At 31.6% G+C, this 27,618-nt stretch overlaps 1 protein-coding gene across 1 annotated transcript; it reads left to right on the top strand.

Moving 5' to 3' along the window:
• Window positions 1–2,889: 2,889 nt before the first annotated feature.
• LOC107443296 (uncharacterized) lies at window positions 2,890–25,623 on the top strand. The gene is made up of 4 exons (XM_071183972.1): window positions 2,890–3,074; window positions 6,115–6,226; window positions 16,374–16,436; window positions 20,851–25,623. Exons 1-4 carry the CDS (start codon window positions 2,890–2,892, stop codon window positions 21,403–21,405), a joined length of 915 nt encoding a protein of 304 aa, XP_071040073.1. The 3' UTR covers window positions 21,406–25,623.
• Window positions 25,624–27,618: the final 1,995 nt, after the last annotated feature.

Raw genomic sequence — 27,618 nt, 5'->3', positions numbered from 1 at the left:
AATAGATTTCTCTTTTAATTCTTAAAAGAGAGAGGGGGCGGAGGGTAAATAGGTAGATAGAATGTCTGATACGAATATTTCTATATTAAGTCATAGCTTAAAATAGATTTCTCTTTTAATTCTTTAAAGAGAGAGGGGGCGGAGGGTAAATAGGTAGATAGAATGTCTGATACGAATATTTCTATATTAAATCATAGCTTAAAATAGATTTCTCTTTTAATTCTTAAAAGAGAGAGGGGGCGGAGGGTAAATAGGTAGATAGAATGTCTGATACGAATATTTCTATATTAAGTCATAGCTTAAAATAGATTTCTCTTTTAATTCTTTAAAGAGAGAGGGGGCGGAGGGTAAATAGGTAGATAGAATGTCTGATACGAATATTTCTATATTAAATCATAGCTTAAAATAGATTTCTCTTTTAATTCTTAAAAGAGAGAGGGGGCGGAGGGTAAATAGGTAGATAGAATGTCTGATACGAATATTTCTATATTAAGTCATAGCTTAAAATAGATTTCTCTTTTAATTCTTTAAAGAGAGAGGGGGCGGAGGGTAAATAGGTAGATAGAATGTCTGATACGAATATTTCTATATTAAATCATAGCTTAAAATAGATTTCTCTTTTAATTCTTAAAAGAGAGAGGGGGCGGAGGGTAAATAGGTAGATAGAATGTCTGATACGAATATTTCTATATTAAGTCATAGCTTAAAATAGATTTCTCTTTTAATTCTTTAAAGAGAGAGGGGGCGGAGGGTAAATAGGTAGATAGAATGTCTGATACGAATATTTCTATATTAAGTCATAGCTTAAAATAGATTTCTCTTTTAATTCTTTAAAGAGAGAGGGGGCGGAGGGTAAATAGGTAGATAGAATGTCTGATACGAATATTTCTATATTAAGTCATAGCTTAAAATAGATTTCTCTTTTAATTCTTTAAAGAGAGAGGGGGGAGGGTAAATAGGTAGATAGAATGTTTGATACGAATATTTCTATATTAAATCATAGCTTAAAATATATTTCTCTTTTAAATCTTCAAAGAGAGAGGGGGGAGGGTAAATAGGTAGATAGAATGTCTGATACGAATATTTCTATATTAAGTCATAGCTTAAAATAGATTTCTCTTTTAATTCTTCAAAGAGAGAGGGGGCGGAGGGAAAATAGGTAGATAGAATGCCTGATACGAATATTTCTGTATTAAATCATAGCTTAAAATAGATTTCTCTTTTAATTCTTCAAAGAGAGAAATAAATATTCAACATTAGGAAAATACCGAAAGTTTCTTATAATCTTTAGGGCGTCATGTTTCTAACTAATCACCATTTCTTGTTGATTTTTAATCACCATTCTTTACAATTTAAAACTCATTTTCTGAAGTTTATGTGGAATAATTATTGGAAATATACTCATTGAGAAATTTCACAAAAGTTTCTAAGCGTTTATAGCATTCTCCATCTCTTAAATCAAATCAAGATGCTTCAATTTTTCTTTTTGAATGACGTAAAAAGAAAGTCTTGAGCCCAATTCCCTTTCAGAATCTCTAGTCTTGTCGTACAGCGGCTCTGTTGGTTAAGCCCTATTTCCTATAGGGGAACCTTTTTAGTAAATAATTTGCAGATGGTGAGTAAAAATTAAGTATCACGAGTAGCGTTTGCTATTACAAAAAAGAAAATTTTATTCTTTTTTTATACTTTTTTTCACTGTTTTAAGTGAAATATAAATGAAAAGAGATATTATTTGAAAGAAGTTCAATTGGGAGATATTTTTATTTATTTCTTATATCAATACTGAAACGCGAAAAACAAAGATCCTTTCCTACTTCTATTTTAGCCCATTATTTTTATAAAGCAATACGTGAGCGACCACCGTCTAAATTATCCTCTTCCTAACAAAAAAAAAGGTGTTCTGCTGCTTAAAAACTTAGCTGGGTACTTCAAAAAAATGCCTATCTATCTCCCCCCTTTTTTTTATTTCTTGGCAGCTTGCTATTAAAATGAACATTCACTGTCTTCAATTGCACTTCCTATCATTTTCTTCTCGGATCTTTCAAAACCCTTTTAAGATCTGGAAATGTATTGTTAATTTGTTTGAGTTTTAATGCTAGATGAAATAGTATGAGTTTAATCGCTATTTTAACATTTAGTCATGTGTATTCCAATAGGGCGAAAGTTTGGTTGTCACAACACATTCGTTTTAATAAACTTTTATTAAATTTTCAAAACCGGAGTCATTTGAAAGATGTGATAGGCTGTGTTTGAACCCCTTGGAATTCGTGTCGTTTTCCTGCATTGTATACTATTTATCGTTTTAATAAGTCGGTGAAGAAAATATTGACTAAACATTTTTATTATTAACTCATTCATGACCAGAAACTTTTGTAGTTACATATTCAGTTGTACACTTATTATCATCCATAAAGGAAACATCACAAAAAATAGCGATAACTCTCCCAAAAATAAGCCAATCCCAATGAATAAAAGTTGTTGAATATAAAACTGTAATATGTAAATTTTATGGGGCTGCAATGGAATGCAATTTCCTTGAGTTTCTGAAATTTAGGGATTGGAGACAGCCAATTAGTAACAATAATCTCCCAGATATCCCGAAGAACTGGAAAGACTAGAGGAAGAACAAAGTCAGATGACTAAATAGGAGTCCTTTCTGTGGTTCATAGAATTTCGCAATCATTTCTAACAACAGGTTGGACATCCAAAAGGATCACCCAAAGACGGCCAAACGCTACGGCGAGCACCGATCATATTTATCGCATGTACACGAAGGAATAGAACAGACTCTCTCTCTTAATGAAGATGGGTATCTCCTGTGCGTAGAAGGTTTCACGAATGTGGTTTATTCGCTAGGCCATTTGCGTGCAGCTCTCGTCATGCCATAGAATGAAACGTTCGAGGTGCGAGCAGCAACACTTGACTGCAGACCCATGGAAGTCTGTTCTCAACTACTCAGATGAGTCCAGGTTTAGCCTCCATAGTGATGACAAGCATTGCTTTATTGAGAGGGAGAACCTGGAACCTGATATCATCCCTGAAAGAGATGAATACCAAGGAGGCAGTGTCTTTGTGTAGATGAGTCTATTTTTAGATGAACACACAGACCTAGATGTCTTTCTATGTGAATTCTCATGTGTATAGAAAGGACATCATTGATGTTTATGTGCAATAATTAAATAGGGCAATAGGTAATGACGCCTATCGAGCCTGTTTGGGAGGCTTTTGGAAGACGGGTAGCTGCTCTCAATCTTCCTCCGCAAATCCTTGCCGCTCTTGCTTTGCAAGGACAATGGCTCGCACTTCTGACAGAACTCGGAACAATGAAATAGTCTGACCATCTGAAACCAAATGAAAAAAAAATTATTTTATTCAAATAAAACGTCAGTTTCATTCATTTTGTTTATTCATATAGAAGAACTCGATGCAGCTAAACTGAATCTAAGTGAGATTCCTAGAAATCTACGCCAAGAAGTTTCCAGACTATTTTGGGGTACCGTCTGGTCAAAAGCTTTTCAGCGCAATCGTTATTCAGGTATATGCTAAATTTTAAAGATCTTGCTGCTAGAATTGAAAATATCTTGCGCAGAAACTCAAAGAAATGATTTTGTGTAAAACAAGTTTAAAGTTTACGGATAGGTTGAATTCAGTGAATACGCATTTATGAAAAAAATGAGGAGCACCCGAAGTTTTTGAGGGTATGAACAAAATTTTGGTGTGTAATGAATCAAAATAATTTTATAACAATGTAATTGGCTTTTTACAAAAAGTGAAACATTTCGATCTGAATCACCCTTTAAATGATTTGTTTTGCTCAACTTGTCTTTATAACCTTCAAAGTTCACCGATGTTCTTTAAAACTATATAAAAAAAAAATTAAAAAAATTGGAATGGACCGTGTAAAACGATAAAAGTAATGTCCAAACCTTTTATTTTTTCTTTTATTCTCTTAAAGTTCAAGAGCGTATTCTCTCCATTTTTCATGAATGCCTTCTCCATTTTTATCTCTTTGATAGTTCTCATCACGCATAGAACATATTATATGCGATTCATTGGTAATGTGATTACTTAAGGAGTCTTCAGAGCTACAGTGTACACAAATGATTTAAATACAGGGTGCGGAGTTGATCGGGAGATTACTTGTAAATTCATTGAATCTTCACCTTCCGTGTAATGTGTGTTTGGATGTAAAAAGTATATCTGAAACAACTTTTGAAGTTCGGAATTCTTTGACGTTTTCTTAATGACATCCTTATGCATATTTCGTTGGAAAGTACTTTTTTCTTGGTTTCGGAGAAAAGTCATTTCTCTCTTGCAAGATATGTGCCGATGGAACAAGGCTTAAGGATGTCGAATTGACTTCAAAAGTTGTTTCTGAAGCTATCACATCTGGGTTACTAAGAAACATATTGTCGTTCACGTCAAATATGCATAAGACTCGTTGGATTTCTGATATTTTGTCTCTTGGCCCTTGGACTCTTAACTAGAGCACGAAGGTCAGTTCCGGCGACCCTCATTTAGCTCAATTAATTAGTTTCAGTAATTAGTCTTAAATATTTAAATAGCTGATTTAAATTCAATTGGATTAACAACAGTAACGAGCGATGCGAGCACGTTTTGCCTTTTTTTTTCTTTTCTTCCAGACGAGGACACGTACCTAGGTTTGCAAAACCCTTAACCATATAGTCCACGTCTGGCCGACAGTCTAGCTCGCACAATACACAGCACATAAGCAAACAATTACAAAATTCATAACTGCACCACGATTACAAAGCACAATTGCGTAATGCAGATGACAATAATGCGTATCACATTAGTTAATAAAAAAATAAATAAATAAATAAATAAGAAAAGGAAACAACAAATAAAGCAAGAACAATAGTGAGTACACCAGTACATATAGGTGAACAGCGAACACAAACGTTTTGCCTATGCAAACCACGCAAGATGGCGTTGCAATCTTCTGACAGGGGGTACACTTGTGTTTTTTAATATTATTATTATTATTATTCGCCAGTACGTTTTTTGGATATCTGTTGAATTCGCTTTCTCTGTATATAATTTTTTTTATTGTTTCCATGGAAACGAATAAAATGAAGTCTATGGAATATATTCTGTCCAATGCTCTGTTAGTCTCAAGACTTTCTAAATAGTCTTCCCTTAAAAAAGAGGGTTCGAGGATTTAAACAATTTCGCAACTCAATTTATGTTTTGACAAAAAATAAATAAGTAAAAGTAAAAAAAATATCTCTTGTGGTTGACTTTGAATACCCCTAAGGATTCTTGCGATGCTTCTCTTCCTTTCTTGTTTTTTAATTTTACCGGCTCATAGTTATACAACTGGTAGTTTTACGTTGTCATTCACTTTACGTGCAAAGGCATATACTATGAGCCGTTATTTTTTAAAGTTGAATAAATCCATTGAATGAAAAGTTATTTATAATCATTTTTCTGACCATTTTAATAATCACTTTTCATGTGGATGTTCCATCATATTATTATGTTAAAAATCACCCGAATGGATTCACTTTGTCACTATTTTGAAATTCATTCTAAGACTCATTCTGAAAGGTCTCGGACCTCTACCCCTTTCCAAATGGACTATTTCCAATTTCCAAAAAAACGCGTCACATATATATGTGGATGCATTTTCATGTTTATACGGTCCATAAAAATAAATATTACTGACCAGAATAACGTACGTTCAGATGAATACTTATTTAACTGAGGTATACCCAATGAGTGCAGGCGATAATTCTAGTTAGATTTGGCATGAAAACGATACATATTTTTTATTCATTCGGCGAAGGTTTCAAAAAGTAAGCAATGTCATAAACTTCAATCCAAAATTAAACTTTTCTTTCGGATTGCTCCACTGAGAATAAAAATCGTTGTCATTGAATTGACTGTTGCTAAATTAATAATATGTTCATTCATTTGCATCTAAGACATTCGTGTCCATCCATTCAGAGATCTCTATACAGTTAATACGATTTTGCAGTTAAATCAAAAACAAGTGCTCCCTTAGCTCAAAATTCTCTGACCCATTAACTTTTTAAAAAAAAAAAAAAAAACAAGGAAGCTTAAAACCGATTTATTAGTATTCTATTCTAGACAGCATCTCTTCAGACGACGTTTTCCAAAAATAGCAACTCCCTCCTCACCAGGGAAGCGTGGGCATGTCGCCAAGACCCCAGAATGTCAAAGGTCATCCGCATCCTCCGGAGTGAATCGATCCACCTCTTCCAATCTCTCATTTCAGAATCTTTGATTTTATTATTTATAAATTTAGTAGATAAATGACTTCGCACGAGACAATACTCCCAACCACTCTTTGACCATCTTGGCCGATTTTTGTGGTTTTCTTCTCCGTGTCACAAAAAAATGTGGGTCTTTCCTCAACCAGGGTTGATATTTCGTCCGGAAGGAAAGTATTTTGTCCTCGGACACTGGAAAACAAACTGGTCAAAATAAATGAAACTAAAAAATGACTCTATTGAAATGTTGAGAAGCACTATAAGGAAAGCTTAAATTTAAACAATAAAAATTTAATATAGTAGCGTTAAGCTTTTATGATCTACTTTCCTTTTTTTTTTTTTTTTTTTTAAAAAAACTATTTTCATGCAGAATTTTAAAAATCTAATATCATATTATTTGTGAGTCAGTTTGAGTATTTATACCTAAACTATTCTTTAAAAAATTATCTATTCCAAACGACGTTTGGAATAGATAAATTCCAAACGTCGTTTGGAATTTATCTATTTCTTTAAAAAATGAGTGTCCTGTTTGTCATTGTGAATTTAATATATTCATTTTAGTAGTATGTATTTTTAGTATTTGATTTGTCAATTTAGTGGCATCAATAAAATTTGATTATGTTATTTCAATAGTTCTTTTTATAATTATGAAATTAGGTTTCTTTGTATATTGTGAGATTACAGAGCTGTTTTAATCTCTTGAAAAATTAATTATTTTTATTTCTACTGTTGCTATTCAGTTTTAGCTTATTTAAAAATGTCATATTAAATAGCTTGAAAAGTAATATTGTTATATAAACTAGACTACAATTCTGAAATGTTTTTTAAAAGAAATATTTTATTGTTGAATGTTTCTTTCAGAAAGAGAGAGTTTCTTCTCATATCTTCCATTTGGGTTAGAAGAAACCTATTTATTCAGAGTTAGTTTTCTTCCACTGTTTAAGAAACTTCCCTCTACGAAGGTGATGGAGAAATTTCCTTGTTTAGGTACAAAATGATTTCGAAGTCGTCCATTGGTAACGGTATGGATTGACTATACGATGTCGGTGGATAAGTATTGTTTTAATAGCGGCAATTTTAAGTTTTTTTCTCATAGTTTGAAACCTCGGAATAAATAGGTTTCTTCCAAACTGAGTGGAAGAAAATCTTTTCAAAAAGAAGTATCAAATATTAAAACTCTTATTCTAGCAATCAGCGTAATTTAAATAATAGCATTAGTTTGCAAGCTATTTCATATTACTTATAAAAATCTAATGATGGTGTCATAGTTTTCTATTGTTGGCAACATATTTTTATTTTCTGGAAAAGCACGTGATAGGATCCAGTTTTCCCACATTCATTTTCATATTGGTTTGGCTGTCATCAGCATAGAATTGATATAAGTCTTACAGTTATTGCTTTGTTCTTATTTTGTCGGGAAGAATTTACACCACTTTAAAGGGATGAAAATTCTTCCCGACAAAATAAGAACTTATATTCCCTGCAAGAACTACACCGATATCCAACTTACCCCGGATCACATTCTCGCGTGCCCAGCCCTTACCCCATATGTTTTACTACTGGGCATGGTGCCACTGGCTTCAGAACTTCGCGAGATCCTCTACAGTAATGATGTATTGGAGCTTGCGGATGCAGTTTTGAAGGCACACGAGGCCATTTAATTGTCCATCGACACGATAAAAAAAGGGTTTAAATTACCTGTATATTCATTATTACGGTTTTAATTTTGTTTGATTTCTAAATTAAAAGTTTAGGAGGATTGTTTTTATTATTATTATTAGAATAATGTGATTCTACGCCATATTTCAAGATAATGTTATTTAAATCAGTGTCTGGCCTTATTAAACGTTTTACGATTATTATTTTTTGGTGCGAATTCCATTACTGTGAATGACTATTAAAGAGAATCTTTAAATGATTTTAGAACTTAACTTTCAGCTTCATGCACACAAAGTGAGGAATGCAAAAATTGCATTCAAAATATACATCCGTTTGTTTGGTAAACAAAAATTGTTAAATTACAGTTGTGAATTCACGGAATTTGTTACAACAATATACTTTTTTTTTTAAAAGTTATTTAAAAAAAGTATTACTTAGAAAAATGATCTATGAACACTTATAGATCTTAATAGTAGTATCATTAGGGTAATATTTAGGCTTGGGAAATGGAGACGCAATTGTTCTTTTTAGAATGTATATTTTTAGTTGGATAATTTTAATTGTTTTATTCCAAGAAACAGCGAAGGTTGGCGAGCGTCAGAGAACAGGAGTCTCCTAATAATATATAAATTTTAAATACGTGAGAGCTGAAAAGTTAAAATTGGAAAGAAAAGTGAATTTAATGAATTTCTCAAAGATGTAAAATTTGTGTGGCCCTTTAATGTTTGACGCAAATGAGTAAAGACGAGACCTTATTTTTTTATTATATTAAGAACTGTAAGAATATCACAATCAAATTTTATTAATATTACTTAAATAACTAATCACATAAACACTAATACAAATCATGTATTGGATTCATGATTTCAAATTTTCACAATAAAATAATGTTAATGTTAGGCATATTCAAACCGACTCTTACAGATTTTAAAGTTCTGTATAAAATTAAAAAAATTATAATAATAAAATAATGTTTTTTAAATGTTGATGTCAAAGATTTTAAGCTTACTGATAGAACATAAAATTAACTTGTTTAATTTTAAGTATTTTTAATAATTATGACTTAACAATTGTTTTGTTCATTTTTAGTTTCGTTTATTTGCTCCTGTTTTTTTTTCTTTCAATTTCTTCTAGTGACCTGATAAACGATCTATTTTTAAGGATTTAATTTCAATTATATCTATGACATTGTTAAAAGCTTTTAAAAACTGAACAAAAAAATGTCACCCTTAATTTTTTTTTATAATGAGCAATTTATTTTCTAATACATATGTTTAATTCTCTTTCATAAATTTGTGAGACGCGCCTTATTTAAAAAAGTAGCTTTTGTGGCTTATTTATTCAATTCATTTTTTGCATTTGAAGAAAATTATGTATTTGTTTAAAATATTTTGCACAAAGAAATCTATTCGAAACTTTTTTTAATTCTCATCCAATTAAATTGCTAATTTTCATGCAGTTGAATGAAATGAAGTTTAGTTTATTGTTTTAAAATAAATAATAATAGTTTTAATATAAATGTCCATATTTAAAAATAAATGCTCCAGTCCTTGAAAATCGTGGCCATTCTGAACTTCCAACAGCATCCTCATAAATTTCTTTTCCTTTTTATTTCGTTTTATTTCGGCATAGGATAATTTATTTTCAAAATAAATCATTAAAGAACAAGCTGGGTTATCTATTCTTCCTTCTGAATTTCACCTACAAAATATTTGTGTTGGGGATATATTATAAGAAAGTCCAAATTCATCATACTGACATTTGATGGATGAATAAAGATTTTCTTCTGACATTTAAGTCATTTTAGAGAGAGAAATCTCTTTAGGAATATCATCTATTCAATGTTTATTTCTTAAAGTAAGTCATTGTTGGGTTTCACAAACCTTTTTGGTGTGGAGACCCCGTAAGATTTATAAACATTTCGTGGGACCCACGTAAAATTAACTTGGACGACGTGCACGTGAGTGAAACTGCCAGTTTATTTACTTGAACTGTAGCATACTAATGCAGTTTCAAATCTCTCGATTTTAAATTTAAAACATAGAACAATGTGAAAATTATAAATAACTAAAAAGTTTTAAAATATAATACAATAAATATATGTAGTAAAAAGTTCTCGTTTTTTCTTTCTCTCTCTTGTCTTATCTATTTTCAGATACATTGCGTGAAAATATTTAGTCATTGAAAAATTGCTAAATATTGTGCTATACTATATGTTATACCATATATATTATACAATATATATACTATTAATTATTATTATATTATACTATACTATAAATATATACTATATTAAATAATATACTATAGTAAGTTAAAGAAATGTGCAAATTGCTTAAATTTTTGGCGACCTCTGCTGCAGGTTCTATGACCCCGATTGGGGACCCATCAGTAGTTTAAGATACTCTAAGTTTAACTTTCAACCCCAACATTCATTTTTCTTTATCTTTCTTTTTACGATCGTTTTTGAAGGGTTAGAATAACTTGATAAGAGTGTTGTGCAAAATGAGTTCTTTCATATCAGATTTATTGTGTCACGCATTATTTTAAAAAAGGTTCCATCGAAACTTTATTTTTGATATACGCAGACTTTTCCTCAGTTTTTATCGTCATTCTTCAATTAGATTCTATGATCTTTATTAACCTGAAAGCGACTTCTTTTTTTCTGAAATCCGTGAAGTGGCGCTTGGAAATAGAAAATGTGTGTTAAAGAGTTTATGGGTGTGTTTTAAACGTCTGGACGAAGACGTATTTTCGGCCTCCCTATTTCTTAAAGATAACTTTCCTTATTTACAGTTCAAATTTATGTAAATTATTAAAATTTTAAATTTTCTGTTAATCCTTTTTTTAAATGAAGTCATTTATGCATGAGGCAATATCCAGGAATAATATCCAATGATTTCCTTTTCTTCTGGATTAGGTTTAAAATGACAGGAGTAGTCGTGAAGCTTAACAATTGGGTTCAACGACATAAAAATATTTCATTTTTAACCGTTCACGGAATAGAGCGTTTGCCTTCCAATGATGGCTGGTCGTTACGAAATCCGCATCTGGCTTTCACCAACCACAGTGCTGACGTAAAATATCCTCAGTAATAAATGGATCATGGGTTAGAGTCCACTTGCAGTCAGGATAACCGAGGGAGGTTTTCGATTTTTTTTTCCTCGCCATGTAACGCAAATGCTGGTTAGTTCCATTATAAAGTCCTCCCGAAGGCAAATTTCGCCCAATACTTGATCCAGGAGTTCCCTTGTCTTCTGGACTGGGTTCAAAAGTGCAGGGCTACATTAGTGAGTCGTAAATCTGAAAATTGGGCCGGCTGTTCAACGGCGGTTATAAAACATTTTATTTAAATTTGATTGCATTGGGAAATATATATCAGAGAGGAAAGCGCTTGTGTATTCAAATATCGTCGTTAGATTTGATTATATTTTAGCTATAACATTTTCTCCGCCTCTTTTTAACGTTTGCTCATTTTCAATTAAATTCTAAAACTTCTGTCAACTATTTTTAAAATATTTCTTATAGTAAATGCTACATTCAAAGAAATCTTACATATGAACACGCGAGAAGTAAAATATTTATATCTATAAACAATCGAGAGAAGAAGAAAAATCATTTTCCAAGATCCAATATTTTTAATCTTTCTTTTTTTGGAAAGAACGCAATCAAAAGAAAGACGTAGAAACAAGATCGTGCTCTGGATGCGTTACCATAACAACTGAAAGTTCTGACGTCACAAAAAGATGATGTCTACTTTTAAAGGTTCTAGTCAACAGAAAACTGGCAAATCTGGAAAAGCGTACGTCATCTGATCGTATTCGTCTCCTTTTTTGAAGCTTTCAAAAAAAACTGTTTTTTTTCTTGTACATATTTCCATAAACCGAAAGTTTATCTTCTTCTTTTATTTTGTTTAGTTATATATGCATTACAAATTATTTGTAGACTGTTATAGATGTCTTATATGTGTAAGCTAGTCAGACGAAATTCTTTTTTTTCTTTCTTTCGAGGAAAAAAAATGTATTTATACATCCAATTGTAAAAGCATAAGTATGTGTGCATATTTTTTATTATTAAGTGATTATTAATAAAGTTTTTGGGTTAAATCTTACTGCTGCATTCAGCAATTAAGTACCTTTCAAAGTTTTCTAAAATTACAAAATTATGAGCACATTTATGGAAAGTTTTCATTCCTTCATTAAAATTTAATTTTGATGCACATTTATTAAATTGATTAACTATGTTAAATAAAATTTAAAATTATTAATAAAATTTAATTTTAAGATTAAGTAAAATTTGCGGTGAATGGGTGGTTGTAGACCTCCACCGGTGAATGCTGACTACCACATAGTGACTTTGTTAAATGTCCGAAATATATAAACTAGTTACCCTCTATACATTTACCCGGTATGCCCTACATCAATGTTTCAGTGCCCAGTATGCATTTAACCGGTACTCCGAATACTGATCCTCAGCTGATGTTATAATATCGAATAAATCCAATAATATCAACGAATATAATATAACATTCACCAAAGCGTGATTGTCGACATTCACCGGTCTCTTGATTTCGGTCGTGTATGAATCTCTTGCAGACTAAAGTGATATTTCTACGAAACTAGATTCTTAAATAATTGAAAACTTCATTCATGTATTATTTTTCTATTCTGTTGTTCATTTTTTTAAAACACTTTTCCCGATCTTGTTCGCATGTCTTTTGTTCTAGCATGAAACACCTGTTCTTTTGAACAGAAATGCTATAAAATATTTAGATTGCCATTACGGAATCAGATACCATTACAATCGATTTTTAGAATCACGAAAAAACAATCACTTTGGATCGGACAATATATTGACATAAAAATTGTTGATATGGATTTATTTCTTATCGAGTGAATGAAAAAAAATAATAACCGCGACACATTTTGATTCACTTTTTTAATTTTTTGTGTAGTATGTTCCTTATAAGATTTTTTTTTATTACTCGGCATTCTCTGGGGAAAAGTATATACACATCTAGGACAGCAATCTAATAATAGCTCGGGGAGGGAAAAACGCTTTGAAAAGCACACAAAGCGAGTATACGAAGCAACGAGTATACGTACTGTAAACCCACTTTCTTTTTGTGTGATTTATCAGATAGCGTTTCTGTTTTCCCTGCTGAAAATGACCCCCAATGTGTGCATAGAGTGCCGGGAAAGAAAAAAAAACGGATCACTCTGAATAACTTTTGATCTAATGATCGGATCTGCACGTTCTGGGACATGTTCCTGATGGTTGGAAGGGATGACTTCAAATATTCTAATTAATTCATGGAGACGATATTTTAAGTTACAAAATCAGGCACATAAACGTACTTTCTCTGAATAAACACAAATTTTTCAAAGAATTTCGATTTCTGACCCCCCCCCAAAAAAAATAGAGGGGGGTAGCCGCAACCTGGGAAATAGGGTCTCCATAGTTTGGTTTGGAGAGCGATCCAAAGTTTGGACCTTTTAATGTTAACTTTACTTTTTGCAAATTTTTACCATATTTCGAGAATTTCTTAAGAGAATTTAAAAAAATTTGAATAATTGAATTTTGCGAATATAAAATTCATTTAGCCGAAAAGAATTCTATGCAAAATATAACTTTTAGTATATTTTTATTATTTTTCTTAATTTTACTTAATAATAGCCGAAAGAAATTTGAATTGCAAGGTACGCAATTTTTGACGTCATTTTAACCCTTTCGCTATCACCGGGACATATATGTCCCGCAGGCAGTTTCAAATAACCCTATGAGCTAAATATGCTTTGTATTATTATGAATGCATGTCCCACTGGTATTCCTTGATATCACTGACAATTCAGTAATTTTTACCCTTTTTCAGAATTGTATCGATATTTGCATTGTAACTGATATATTTAAGTACTTATTTCATTTTTTTCTCAGAAAAAAATTGGTAGTAAAAGGGTTAAAGTATGTAATTTTACATGGCAAAATACAAAATTCGAGCGAAATCGGTAGGATAGTTTCTAAGAAATCGAAATTTTAATATACGACTTTTTTTAGAATTCAATTTCTCAGGGACTATTCAGCCGATTTCACTCCAATTTTGTATTTTGCTATGAAAAATTGCATTTTTAAAAATGGTGTCAAAAATTTTATACTTTATAATTATATTTTTTTAGACTAATACTAAATAAAATAATAAATATTTTTCTAAAATTTATTTTTTGCATGAAATTATCTTGAGATAAGCGAAATGTAAAAATATTTTATTTCGCAAAAAGTAAAATTGACATTGAGGATTTGGATCGCTCTCCTAACCAAACTACGGGGACCCTATTCCTATATTTTGAGGATCCGTCTTAAAAAGGTATGTTTATTCAGAGAAAGTACGTTTTCGTACTTGAAATATCGTCTGCACTAAATTACATTTCACCTGCCGTAAATGATTCGTTCTCCAAATTTCAAGAACTTTTTAAGTGAATCTAAAGTTATTTTTAACTCAATTATAAAACTCGCCTATCCAAGTATACTTTAATGTAAAAAAAATTTACTATAATTATTTACTGAATTTCAAAAATTTTTTATTTAATAATTGTCGAAATTATTTCGAATGGGATACTCTTAACTTAAGAATACTCCCGATACACAACCACCTGACCTAAAGGCCAGCTGGTTGTTTATAAAAAAGATGGCTTAGTAACATTGCAGTATATAAGATCGAACAAATTTTTATCCATTTAAGTAAGAATATTAATTATCTTAATTAAATACAACAAATTGTCGCATATCCAATTTGTTAAAATGTAATTATTTCTTGTCTACATCTTTTATTTTACCAAGATTTATTATTTGTTTACATATTTTGTTACCGTGATTATTTTGTTCTGTGTGTTGTTTAATAGTTAGTTTGTTAATGTTCTGCAATGACTTCTTGCCTGTGTTAAGTTAGAAATAAACCAATGCCTTCTTTGTGAAAGAACATAAAATATGTCACTCAAGAGAATTCATATTTAACGAGCTAGGCTTACTCGAAATGGAATGGAAAGAACAGTTGCTAACGTAAACAAATGTCACGTTTCAACAGCTTATCAGGATCCATAGTCACGATGACTACGCTTGCTGGTATTCAACTGTAAAATATGCAAATTTTTACATCGTTTCAAACGGCGTTATTTTAAATGACGAAATTCAAAACTTGAACAAAAAAAATTTTTTATAGTGCTCGAGATATTTCACGTCAACATATTCCGCTTTAATTTTGTATATTAATTTTACAATGAAAATAATGTAGCTTAAAAATGTGCACATGTTATTATTCAAGATTTCTTAACCCTTCATTAAATTTCACGCTCTCTTAAGCGAATGAGTACCGTTTCTACATTTAGTAAATAGGTAACGTATTATTTTTTTTCTTCAATTAGAAACTATTACCAAAATTAATTATCATTCAAGTAAAAATATTGACGCTTTTTTTTTAATGTTTTTTTTTCTCAAAGTACTATTGCATTCACTTTGTTTTTCAAAGCAAAATACGCCGGCGATTTTCATTTAATAGTTTTATAATAACTCATTTGAAAAGCTTATTAACAAAATGGACACATGCTTTCAGATAAGTTTAAGAATACTAATTTAATGTCCATATATGCTTCTATTGATCATTCAGATTCTCTGGCACAGCGAATAAAAAATAATTACAGAACGCGCAATAAACATCTTATTTTATTACAGTTATCAAAAATCACTGATATTATCTTTAAAAAATGGAATTTATTCATAAGTTTAGGGAAAGCCATTGCTTTAAATTAAACTATAGGTGATTTAGTTTTGTCAATTATTTCAAATGTCCCTGAATTGAAAATATAATTAAAAATTTGAAAATCGGGCTTCGTCATTTATTTTTAATTTGATGTTTACATTGTTTCATGTCGACTGCCGTATTTTTAGTGTCTACGGTGTATCCGCCATTCGGTCACACACAAATTCTTTATTTTATTATATGTACGGATAATAATTTTTCTTCAAATGGTGCATTTCATAATAATTTGGAAAACATGTTTTTGAAGTTTTATGTTTTCGCACAAAGTGCGTTTTTTCCCCCAATACTACTGTGGCATGCTTGCGTTCAAATGATAAAAACCTAATTCAGTTTAATTTTTTGCGAAAAGCAAAATTTTTTACGTTTTAATGGAAGATTACCCCACCCTGATGATCCATAAATTTTGTGGCCCTTCTTCCTCCCGGAATGAATTCTTAAACAAATTGTCTCTTTATTAGTACTTCATTTATTATTGAAACTGTAGCCTTTCAACAAAGCTTTCATATGAAGTGGCTCTTCCTATTTTCATCACGCTGCGGTTGATCTCAATAATATTTCGTCAGATTTGATAAAGTTTATTTTACTCTTCAATATTTATAAGTGTAAGAGCTTCATTTTTGTGAGAGTAATTTTCTTCTTATTTTTAGGACAAGTTACTGGTCAGACTGGAAGAACACGAGCCCGAACAAGCCCAGTCACAAGATGAGGAGGTAATAATTATTTATCGAAAATGATTTATACTATAAAGCTAATGTGAAAAGCCACATGAAAATTGTTTTAATGACTCGTTTTTTGAAAAAATAAAAATTAAAAAATTAACAAACATCGGCGTTATCTTAAAATTGAAATTTTCTAAACTCATCTCTTATTCTAGCACAGAATTAGTACATAATTAGTGAGTACTTTCTCCCACTCAAAATTTTTCAAACGAATGTTTGTGATATAGATACTGGGTCAATTTATTTTACTTTTATAACCGGTTCTGAACAACCGATCGGGGTTTTTTCGACAATCAATTTTCTGATTGTCCCGCGATTTGGGCTCGAATCCCAATGATACGCATTCCACACCAGACTCGCACCCCAACCACTGTGATGACGTAAAATATCGTCAGTGGCAAACGGATCATGGGCTACAGTCCCCTTGCCGTCAGGCTAACCCTGTTGGATTTCCGTGGCTTTCATCTCCATGTAACGCAAAAGCGGGTTCGTTCCATCAAAAAGTCCACCACGAAGGCAGTCTTCGGATTAGGTCCAAAATGGTAAGGCTACGGTAGTCGTAAACCCAAAATCAGGTCAGCTGTTCAACGAGAATAAAATAAAATAAAAAAACAATGTACATCAGTTCCGGGGTGGTCCAAGGGATAAAGCGTCGCAATGCTTTTATGAATCCCAGCGGGAGGTTGTCGATACGAATTCCGTACCCGGCTCACATGGACTGCAGTGTAAATCCACTGTGGTAAGCGGATGATGGGTTAGAGTCCCCTTGTCGTCAGGCTAACCATGGGTGGTTTTCCTCTTTGTGTAACGCAGATGTAAATTAGTTCCATCAAAAAGGAACGTTGGTTGTGATAACTTCAAAATTGGGTCAGCTGTTCGACGACAGTACAAAAAAAATCAATGTTCCACTCCTTCTCATTTTGAACTGAAACAAAAGAACTCCTCACGACAAACTGACCTTTCGTGGTGGGATTTTTCAGCATTTAAAACTTCACTGTAGATTTATTCTCTAAACTTTTGTGTTCACCATTTCTCCCACAGTTTCTTCACTCATTCAACCCTTTGAACCATTAAGATAGGTACTGAATTAGTGATATAACTATAGTTTCTTAGGGTGATTTTTTTTTCTCCACATCACAGTCAAAACCTCAACCCATCAGCCAAATGTGTATCACAGATTGTCCACGTGATGTCTACCCTGCATACAACACTCTTTATTTAAAAAGAGCGAACATGCTTAACTCCTCCCCCCCCCGGTACCCAAATAAAAGGTGTGTGTTAAGGAAAAGATTAAAAAGATATCTAGAACATTTTTAAAGGTCGTTTTGATAAATAACATTTTGAATTGAGATGGTTGCAGTAGTGGGACTTTCGTCAGAAACTCTTTCTGTTGATCTTTTGATTATCACGACTTCATTGAGATAAAAAAATGAGAATAGAAATAAAATTGGCATTTCTCACGAAATTTAATAAGATGGGTGTATCACGTTTTTAAAACAAGGTTCTTGGTAAAAATCATGATTTTTTAAAAATAAAGAAATAGAAAAAAATTGGGGTTATTGGGGTTATTTTTATTGAAGCAATTTTTTTTTTAAACTTGACCCATTGAAGATTGGATCAAATGTATCGCTTAATATTATTTAAAAACAATATTATAACTAAAACACTTAGTATTTCAAACTGAAATAGTTTTAAAAATTGTATAGATTTCACTGAATAAATGTGCATGATTTTGTGAAGACCCAATGTGTCCGTCAGATTTCAACGGAGGAATAAATTTATGAGGGGAAAAAAAATCGATTTTCTAAAATTATTTCTACAGAACAAGTCTTTCTTCATTCTTAGAAGGTCTCATTCATTCATTCTTTCTTCATATTTAGTTAGTTTTGAAAGTATTTAATTTACAGTAAATGAACATAAAACTAAATGAATATTAATAAAACATGGATTTTGCACCATTCGAAGCCTGTCGCTCTGTTACAGATCTCATTTAGCAATAGTGTACATAAAAATATTTTTTGTCTTCCAAACGCGAAAACATTTGGGCGGATACAAAAAAGAAATCATTATACTGAGTGAGTAGTCTTCAAAAATGAGCGAAAATGGTTGAAGTCCTTAATTCGTAGGTAAAAAATAGTTCCCTGTTTCAGAATAGAAAGAATGGGGGGAGGGAGAGAAATAGCGTCACACTGAGTAAACCTGATGAATGTAATTTGTTACATTTGACCTTTTCCTAAAAGACGAGATCCATAAAAATTTAATCGATTCTTGATTATTGGTTCGATCATTGTCTGACGCCATTGTCATGACGTTAAAACAGAACCAAAAAAAATTCCACTAAGGATAAATATAGACAGAGAATTCTGTATGCGAAGTGCAAGAATTTTTTTTAATCAAATTTTTACGATAGTGTGAGTTTCAAATTGTTTAGGAACATGAATTTTTCAACTGTAGCTTGAGAAGTAACTTAAGGGGAGGACCCCATCCTGAGATGGCAAAATATTAAAGTTTTTCTTGAATAATGAGACAATGCAGAGAGAGACTCCTTGTTTTTTTTTTATGCCATTTAGCTACAATTTAAGTCTGTTTTAAAAAATTTTCTTTTACAAAATAATAAAAAATAAGTTGGTGGCAGCTGGTGTGTTGGTGCGCGACTGGTCATCAAAAAGTACCATCTCACTGGCCTCATGAATTTAGAAGTCCTGAAGCATAGGAAAACGATTTTGTTTAGATTTTCTGAAACATAAAGACATGATCTAAAAAGTAGCCTAGCGGTTTTTTGATATTCGCAAAATTACCAAAATGGTTGCAACTTAAAAAAAAAAAAAAGATTAGTTTTTCATTAAAAAAATATTCATTAAAATATTAATATAAAATCGAAATATAAAAATATCAAAAAACTCCTATGCTACTTTCTGAAGAATATATTTTTACGTAATTTTAAGTAAAGAACAGCTTATTTCGTTGCATAGATCATGAGAAAAACGTTAGGCCAAGTCAAAAAACAGCGTTTTGAGAAAAACGCTTTTAAAGTTTTGACTTATGTTCAATCTAGTCAATTATTAATGACTAACCTTTATTCTGCAATTCCAGGTCCATACATCTTCTCCGTCAACAGAATGAATGAGACACAAAAAGAATGTCGCCCCTCCTAATCCGGCCGAACGAGCCTTTCTACTTGCTCAGCGACGACTCTCTATTTTCCGGTATAACTTCCGAACGAAGTTAGGTATCGAGAAATCGTTTCAGACAGACATTAGAAAGGGTCCAAAGATTCGAAAAATGCAGTAAAATTTTTTTCGAATTTTTGAAATATTCAGGGTGGGGTCCCCCCTGAATGGTAATTATTATAGTATTCGAAAACAAGAACTTGATGGGCCACTTTTTTGTGGGTAAATGTATTTCACCAATCATGTTCTCGCTCGCCTCATCGAATTCGCATGCACGAATTTTTCGCATGCAGTGTGAAGGGTCCTTCATTGGGTACTTGCTCTTCACGAAGAAGAAGATCACGGATATCAGCACATGTGACCTATAACGTTAGCGCCAGCTGATCGCTTATAAGCGATAATCCAGTTAAGTTCGAATGTTAATGAACGAGAAGTTAATTAATTAAGTACAGCGCCGTATCGTACATCGAATCTGTTGTAACTTAATTCTTTTTCATCTACGTATTTTATTTCACTTATTATTTGTTTGTGCATTTTATTGTGACCATGATATATTTTTGTTTCGTGTACCTGGCAACTCCGATGCATCATTAGTTTGTTTATGTTCTGCGTGGATTCGTAGCCGTCTTTGCGTTAAGTCTCTGCGTAAATGCATAGTGACAGAATTGAAATTTTTGAGAAAAAATCTTTGTGAAAGAATTTAGGATGCGTCACTTAAGAGAATGGATACTTGACTGGCTTGGCTTTCTCGAAATAGAGTGGAAAGAGCAGTTGTTAACGCAAACAAATGTCACGAAGGAGTCATTTCAATGTCAAATGTCATCAGAATCGAGACACTCACAGTACGACGTCACTTGCAGGTGTGATTAAATAATTACTTTGATTGTGGGGTTTATTTGCGGAGGAATTTCGTGGCACTTTATCTTGAGAGAGTTACTTCATATTATTATCATATATATATTATTTATTTGTTTAGTTGTAGGGTTTGGTGAAATAGAGTGATAAACCGCACTTTTTCAGAGGAAACGTTTATGCATCAAATAAAATCCTTAACATAGTTTACAAATCAGTTCTTTGCAAGTTTACAAAATTTCCAGTTTTTTTAATACAAATTTTTAGAAATAGAGCGAAAGAATATTTAAATAAGATTAATTGATTTCATATTAGTTTCATATAGCTGAAAAATGATATTTAACTACAGCAGCTGTATTAGAAATCTTTTTTTTTTCTTCCAGTGTGCCATATGTATCAGTGCCAAAGCTACGATGCAAACCTTTCCATGTGGTCATAAAGTAGTGTGCCGCCGATGTTTCGTCAAAACCATCCAGATGGCAGTCTCTCAGCGTCTGTTGCCACTCCGCTGCGTCATGTGCCGTGCCAAGATTCTCAAACTCAAACAACTCACCTCAAATCACAAACACGGTGTCACACTCCGAGAAGAGTTCCCCACCTCTGCAAGGGTTCTCAATTCCCCGTGTTCCAAAATCCAAGGAAACGTCTACCGCACCCTCAACCGACCCGTTCGCAAATTGTACATAGACAGTCCTGACATTTTAAACCAATTAGCCTCACATAGCAGGCCCATTTCGAGCCCACGTGTTCTTTTGGCCATTCCAGAAGGTGAGGAACTGGAGTTGGTGAATAGCGTTCAAGAACGCTGCCCTGAAGAGTGGCCTGCTGATCCCCTTAAAGTTGCCAAAGATCCATTGGTTGTGAAGTGGCTGTCCAGATTTCGCCAATTCAAACCACCTTCCATTATAAAAGGCATCAAAAACAGATGGAGAAAATAATGATATCGGTTGGAGGCGCTTATCATTCCTGAAACATTTAAAGCAACGAATAGGTTTTGAAAAACACTCTTTTTTCTTCGAGCTTAAATAAGTTAGTTTTTAATATCAACTCTCGAAATCTGAATGCAAATATCTTTCTTCGATCATGTTTTTGGTGCTCCTTTTTTTTTTTTTTTTTTTTTTTTTTTTTTNTTTTTTTTTTTTTTTTTTTTTTTTTTTTTTTTTTTGCTTTGCGGGAACGAGAAGTAATCCAACCTCAATGAGAATGACCAAAACTTCCACCGGTGAATGTTGACAATCACATAGTCACTTTGGTAAATGTTCCGAAATACTAGGTCCAGTTAGGTGACACTTCCCAGTATACATTTGCCCGGTATGCCCTACCTCAATGTTTTTTAAGGTTCAGTGCCACAGCTCGGTATACATTTGCCCGGTGTACCCGACATCAATGTTTTTTTAAGATCAAGTGTCATTGTCCAGTATGCATTTAACCGGTACTCTGAACAGTGATGTTACTTCTAATCTATCTTTAGCACATGTTAAAATATCGAATAAATATAATAATATCGACGAATAAATTAATATAAAATCGGATATAACAAATATTTTGGACGATCACCAAAGCGACTATGTGACTGTTGACATTCACTGGTGAAAGTCGACATTCATGTTAACATATACATCTTTCATCGTGAACGGGATCGGAAACCACGGCCTAAACTGCATTTTTTTTTATATTGACTATTTCAAATGTTACCTGCAGTCCAGATAGAAGTTAATGAAATATAATAACGGAATGCGCAACGAAAATTAATATTATAGCATTGAATTAATATTATTCACTTTAAATAATCATAAATTATTCTTTTCTATTTTTAACTAGTTGCTTAAGTCAAATGATTGAAAATGCATGAACGGTGAATAAAGTTTGAGTCATTAGTGTGTTTCTAATCCTGTAAACTAAGAGTGTTTGTTTAAACATAATAAGGCAATAATATCAATACAGCAAATAATACTTTATAAATAATGAAGTAATAATTAGAAGTGGATGTGATTTTTGTATAATTTCAGGAATGATAAGATCTTACTTCAAAGTCTGGCTACCAAATGGCAACCACAGTGACTTGATGTTTGGCTATTTCTTATGACTTATTTCTTAACTTTAACACTAAAAAAAAAACCTTTCAATCTGTAAAAATTTTAAAAGAAATTTAAAGTTTTGAAGTGATTTTAAACTCATCAGATTCGAACCATTCGGAAAAATAGTTTTCTTTAAGCCATCTAATGTCTATTATAATTGTAAAATAATAAAGTAAGTCAAAAGGACTTATTATTAATAATTTGGTATTATTTAATTGTACTGAATAAAGTTTAAAGGGCATAAAATCAATTTTCTCTCTCTGCAGTATTGTACAGTGAGCAAACATAAAAAGAAAAGAAAAAAACGGTTCACCCTGAGTAACTTTTGATCTAATGATCGAATCTTCACATTTTAGGACTCAATCTTAATGGCTCGAGGGGAAGATATGCCAATTAATACGATATTTTAAGTTAAGAAGATATTTTAAGTTAAGAAATCAGACACAAAACACCCTTTCTCTGAATAAATATACCTTTTTTTCAACAGTTTCAGATTTCTGACCCCCAAAATATAGGGGGTATCAGCAATCTGGGGTCTCAATAGTTTGGTGAGGAGAGCGACCCCTTAATGTTAATTTTACTTTTTGAGTGTTTCGCTCTATCTATTGCACATAATTCGTTCGTCCAAAGATGCAAAAAAAGGACCTACAAATTTTAAAGATAATTAACTGGAGAGCCTTGGCTAAGAGAAGAATGTCTTGGCATAGGCTTGTTGAGAAGGCCAAGGCCCATCCTGGGCTGTCGTGCCAATGAGAAGAAGAAGAAAAGATGCAAAAAATAACCTTTATTAAATATTTATAATTTTTTATTTTATTTAAAAATGAACGAAAAACTTTTAATTGTGAGGTATACAATTTTTACATCATTTTAAAGAATGTAATTTTACATGGCAAAATATGAAATCTGAGTAAAATCTATCGAATAGTTCTTGAGAAATCAAATTTTAAAAACACAACTCTTTTCCACAACTTAAAATATTATCATTGTTAATTGATTTGCCTATTTAAGGTTATTCCCTCGAACCATTAAGATTGAGCCCTAGAACGTGAAGAATCAACCATTCTATCGAAAATTATTCAACGTGGTTCACTTATTATATATTTATTTATTTATTTATATTTATTTATTAATTATTACGTTTAATAAATATTTTTAAAAATATTGTAAAAAATATATATTAAAAAGCCGAAAAACAAAAAAAATGGTAAGCTATAATCATTTCGTCAGCTCACACGATTATATCCGCAAAAAGAAGTGCTTTCTAATATTGTATCAATATAGCCAAAGCAAAATGTATCAATACAATAGTGTGAGGAGCACTCAAAAAAATCAAAACAAAATAGAAGATTACATCTTTTCATTTTTGTTTTTGTTTTCCGGTTTTTTAATATATATTTAATTTTTTTCAATAATAATTTAAATCATTAATTACATTATAATTTATTAATAACCAATAATTTTTTAATAATTTAATTAAGTAAGACTTGGCGAGCCATTTTGTAGCCGGCCAAACAATGGCGAACAAAGCAACCTGCATTTCGTGATTGCCAAACTTGAATTTCGAAACCCTATGACAAAAAATACCCATAAAGTCATGGAATATAGCACTACAAAAAAGTGACTCTTTTTTGGGGGTCTTGCATTGATAGATTAGATACTTGCCTTTCACATAGAGGGTGATTATTTTTAAAGATTGCGTCGTACATCATGAATTCATGTTTATAGTGCCTTTAAACGTGAAGGCTCTCTCTAGTTATCTTAAATGTTTGTAGATTATTTTAGTAAATGTCGGCAGTGTTTATTTTCTTTCCTGTATTGTGTATTTGTCTAAATGTATGCATACCTAAGTATTGTATTCAAAGAGCCAGTTTCTTTAAAGCAGGGTTGGTTACAAAACATTTTCTATTTTGTTGATATTTTCAGGATACGTTCTGCACGTAAAACTATTAGATACTCGCTTAAAAAAATTTTCTCACATTTTTTTGAAGGCCATCAAAATTGAGGATCCTCTGAAATATTTTGGAAAAATAATTAATACGCATGAACACATAAGTATTTTGGGAAAAGACACGGCACTGACATTTGTCTTAATTGCTTTGTTTCTACTACTTTTCCACTCAGTCGCACATTCTTAGTGTTGACCTCGATAGTCTAAGATCATTCAAAAAATCTTCGAGATGAGACTACTTTTTTACACGGTTGCCTTTAAAATCTTCTTGCCTTAACTGTGAGCCACATTTCAATAAATTCATACCAATGAGTGACATTTAAAAGCAATATACGTGTGATGTATATTTTGTGTGTGACCTTAAAGTTGTAGAACAGGAGGAGGTCATTCACTGCCTTCGTCGAACTAAGATGAAATTTTCTAAAAAAGGAGTTTTTAAATATAGCAGAAAAAATTCAACGAACAGATCTATAGTAACGTATTCAACTTTGATATAACGAGGCCTTTAATTGAATGCGGAAATATTTAGAATACCTTCAAAAGTGTTTATATTAAATAATATGTTAAATGTATCATTTGTAATAATGTGTTAAAATGTGTCATTTAGGGCTAATATGATTATCTGAAGTGAACACGAGGTGAGTTTTTGACTCGATAGAGAATTTATCGAAATCTGAGATCGTTGTTATCTATACAAGTGACAGAACGTGCAGCCCTCATGACTTCAAAATTATTCATTCTATTCACAACTATTCATGAGTTATCGTTTGTGCGGAAGTAGTCGAACACAACCAAAAAGTTTTCCAAAAAGTATTGATTTATGTCAATTGATAATTCCTGAGAATATTCAGCTTTGTCAAACTATACTTTTCAGATAAAAAAATTAAAAAACAATTTCTCAGAAATAAAAATAGTTCATAAAAGATAATAATAGTTAATAATCAAATAGTTTTTCTTAAAGAACATGTCCAGAAAGTTTCAACAAAATCACAATTGCCTAGTGTCCAACACTGCCAGGTTTGCCCGGAGTTTTTTCTAATTAAAAAATTGGCTCTTGACACAAACAGTATAAATCCTCATTTACGTATTCTTTTAGAGATGTGAATGTTCAATAAAAAAAATTGTATAGATTTATGATTATTTTGAAAACAATACACAGACCATGTTTGTGTCACCTATACACACGCTGATAACTACCGAATTACAACTCTATATTTTATGACCCAACCATGGATTAGGATTCAAAGCTAAAATTCTTTCAAAGTATACATTTCATTCATTGCTTTTAAATTTAAAATAAAAATGCTACAGAATTTCAAGTGTCAAATTTCTTATAAAATAGCAACGGTTATCATTAAATGAGTAATAAATAATGACATTAAAAGAACGGAACATTTTAACTTTGAGGTCCGTTCCTGAATGGTAAAGGAAACACTGTAAACTGGATTAAAACATTGAATTTAGAATCAATATGAATATTCTGAAGTTAACAACCTAGAGAGATTCAGTCAGAATCTGATTTACCTCTGAAGTTAAGGGAAGCTCATGCTCGTTTCTTCGTCCCCCCCCCTTTTTTTTTTTTGTTTGAAAAAAGTTTTCTTAAATTCAATGCACATTAAAATGAAACTTACTAATGCTACAAATATTTCCCAAAGTGGTTCAGAAGCATTCATATTTAACGTTATGTGGTTCAATCTATGGGGTTTAATCTGAATGAAAGGTACCATTTCGTTGCGTAGCTTAGCAGCTACATGTGTCTGGGTGAAAGTGAAACGGAGAAAAAAAATGGCAAAAGCAATTCATTTTTGCCTAGTTTCTGTCACAGTTTTTGTTAGTGAATAAGTTAAATATTTTAATTTTAAAGAGGGGAATCATAAATTTCAAAAAAAGTAAGTCCTCTAATTCTACCATGACTAATTTGTATTGCAGAAGCCTGAAATCGAAGTCTGCTCCAACATTTCTTAATAAGTGCATATAATCTCCCGATTTAGCAAGACTTTTTTTTTTAAATAAATAAATAAAGAACTGTTATCCGAACAGAAAAACGAAGTCTGTCATTTTGATTTCTTTTTTCTAATTCTGAGCTTATTATTGGGCCCGATGTGCTTTGTTACTGGATCTTTTGAATGATACGGAGCCTTTAAATGCATGAGTCCCTTTCTTTGAAAGAGTAAAGAGCTACAAAATTTTGACGAATTTAAATCCTTTCCGGTAATATGGCTTTAATCTCGACTAGAATTTTCCGAGGAGGCAAGAGTTAGCTGGATTTACACATCGCTAAAGTGTCGAATGTTTCCAAAATATTTTTTTTCTCCGCTGAATCGAATGCAATGTGACCCAAATCGATAAAACAAACAGTTCTAAAGTTATCAAAAAGTGTTTGCTTTTAAAAAAGAATAGTACTTATAGGTTACTTCTCAGAAAATTTGAACAATAGTGTTCACCAAACCCAATTTTGAATTCGCTAAGTATTCACTACTTCAGAAAAATACTTTTTGTTTCAAAAACTTTGCACTAAAATAACTTTTTTCATTCCATTTAAGATATAAATTTAAGAAAAAAACAGTTTGCAGAAATATTTCATAAAAACATTAAAAAATAATTTAAAGTATTTATATTTTAAAAATAAATTCGTCAAATTCGGACTTTCTTTCAAACACTAGATTTAGTTTGTCTAAAAATCTCTCAAACAGTTAACTTTATGTCATTCATTATGGATAATAATCATCCAATTGAAATAATTCAGACTATTTAAACAAGCAGTTCATAATTAACATTATGAAATGGGTCTTTTGATTAGAATTCTCCTATATATGAAACTTTTGCTATTAATTATGTTAATTCCTGTCAATAGGCAAATTTATTAATTTACTCTAAAAATTTCAGAAGGAATTAAATTTAAACTTAATTGTTGTTAGAGCTTTACTGTTTAAATCTGAGTTATGCCTCCACCTTTGAAAACGGTTCTTTACTTTTTAACGCGTTTGACTTTGCTACAGAGGCAAGCGAACAATAAGATTCAATGTTTACGTTAAATCGAATAAGATCAAAACCGAGTCTATTGAATGAATCAATTTATAAGAGTTATGAACTTTGGTATAAAAATTATACTTTTTGACCTATTC

The sequence above is a fragment of the Parasteatoda tepidariorum genome, chromosome 8 (genome assembly GCF_043381705.1).
Source record: "Parasteatoda tepidariorum isolate YZ-2023 chromosome 8, CAS_Ptep_4.0, whole genome shotgun sequence".
Lineage (NCBI taxonomy): Eukaryota > Metazoa > Arthropoda > Arachnida > Araneae > Theridiidae > Parasteatoda > Parasteatoda tepidariorum.
The sequence above is the reverse complement of the archived record's forward strand: the minus strand, read 5'-3'. Positions and strand labels throughout refer to the sequence as shown.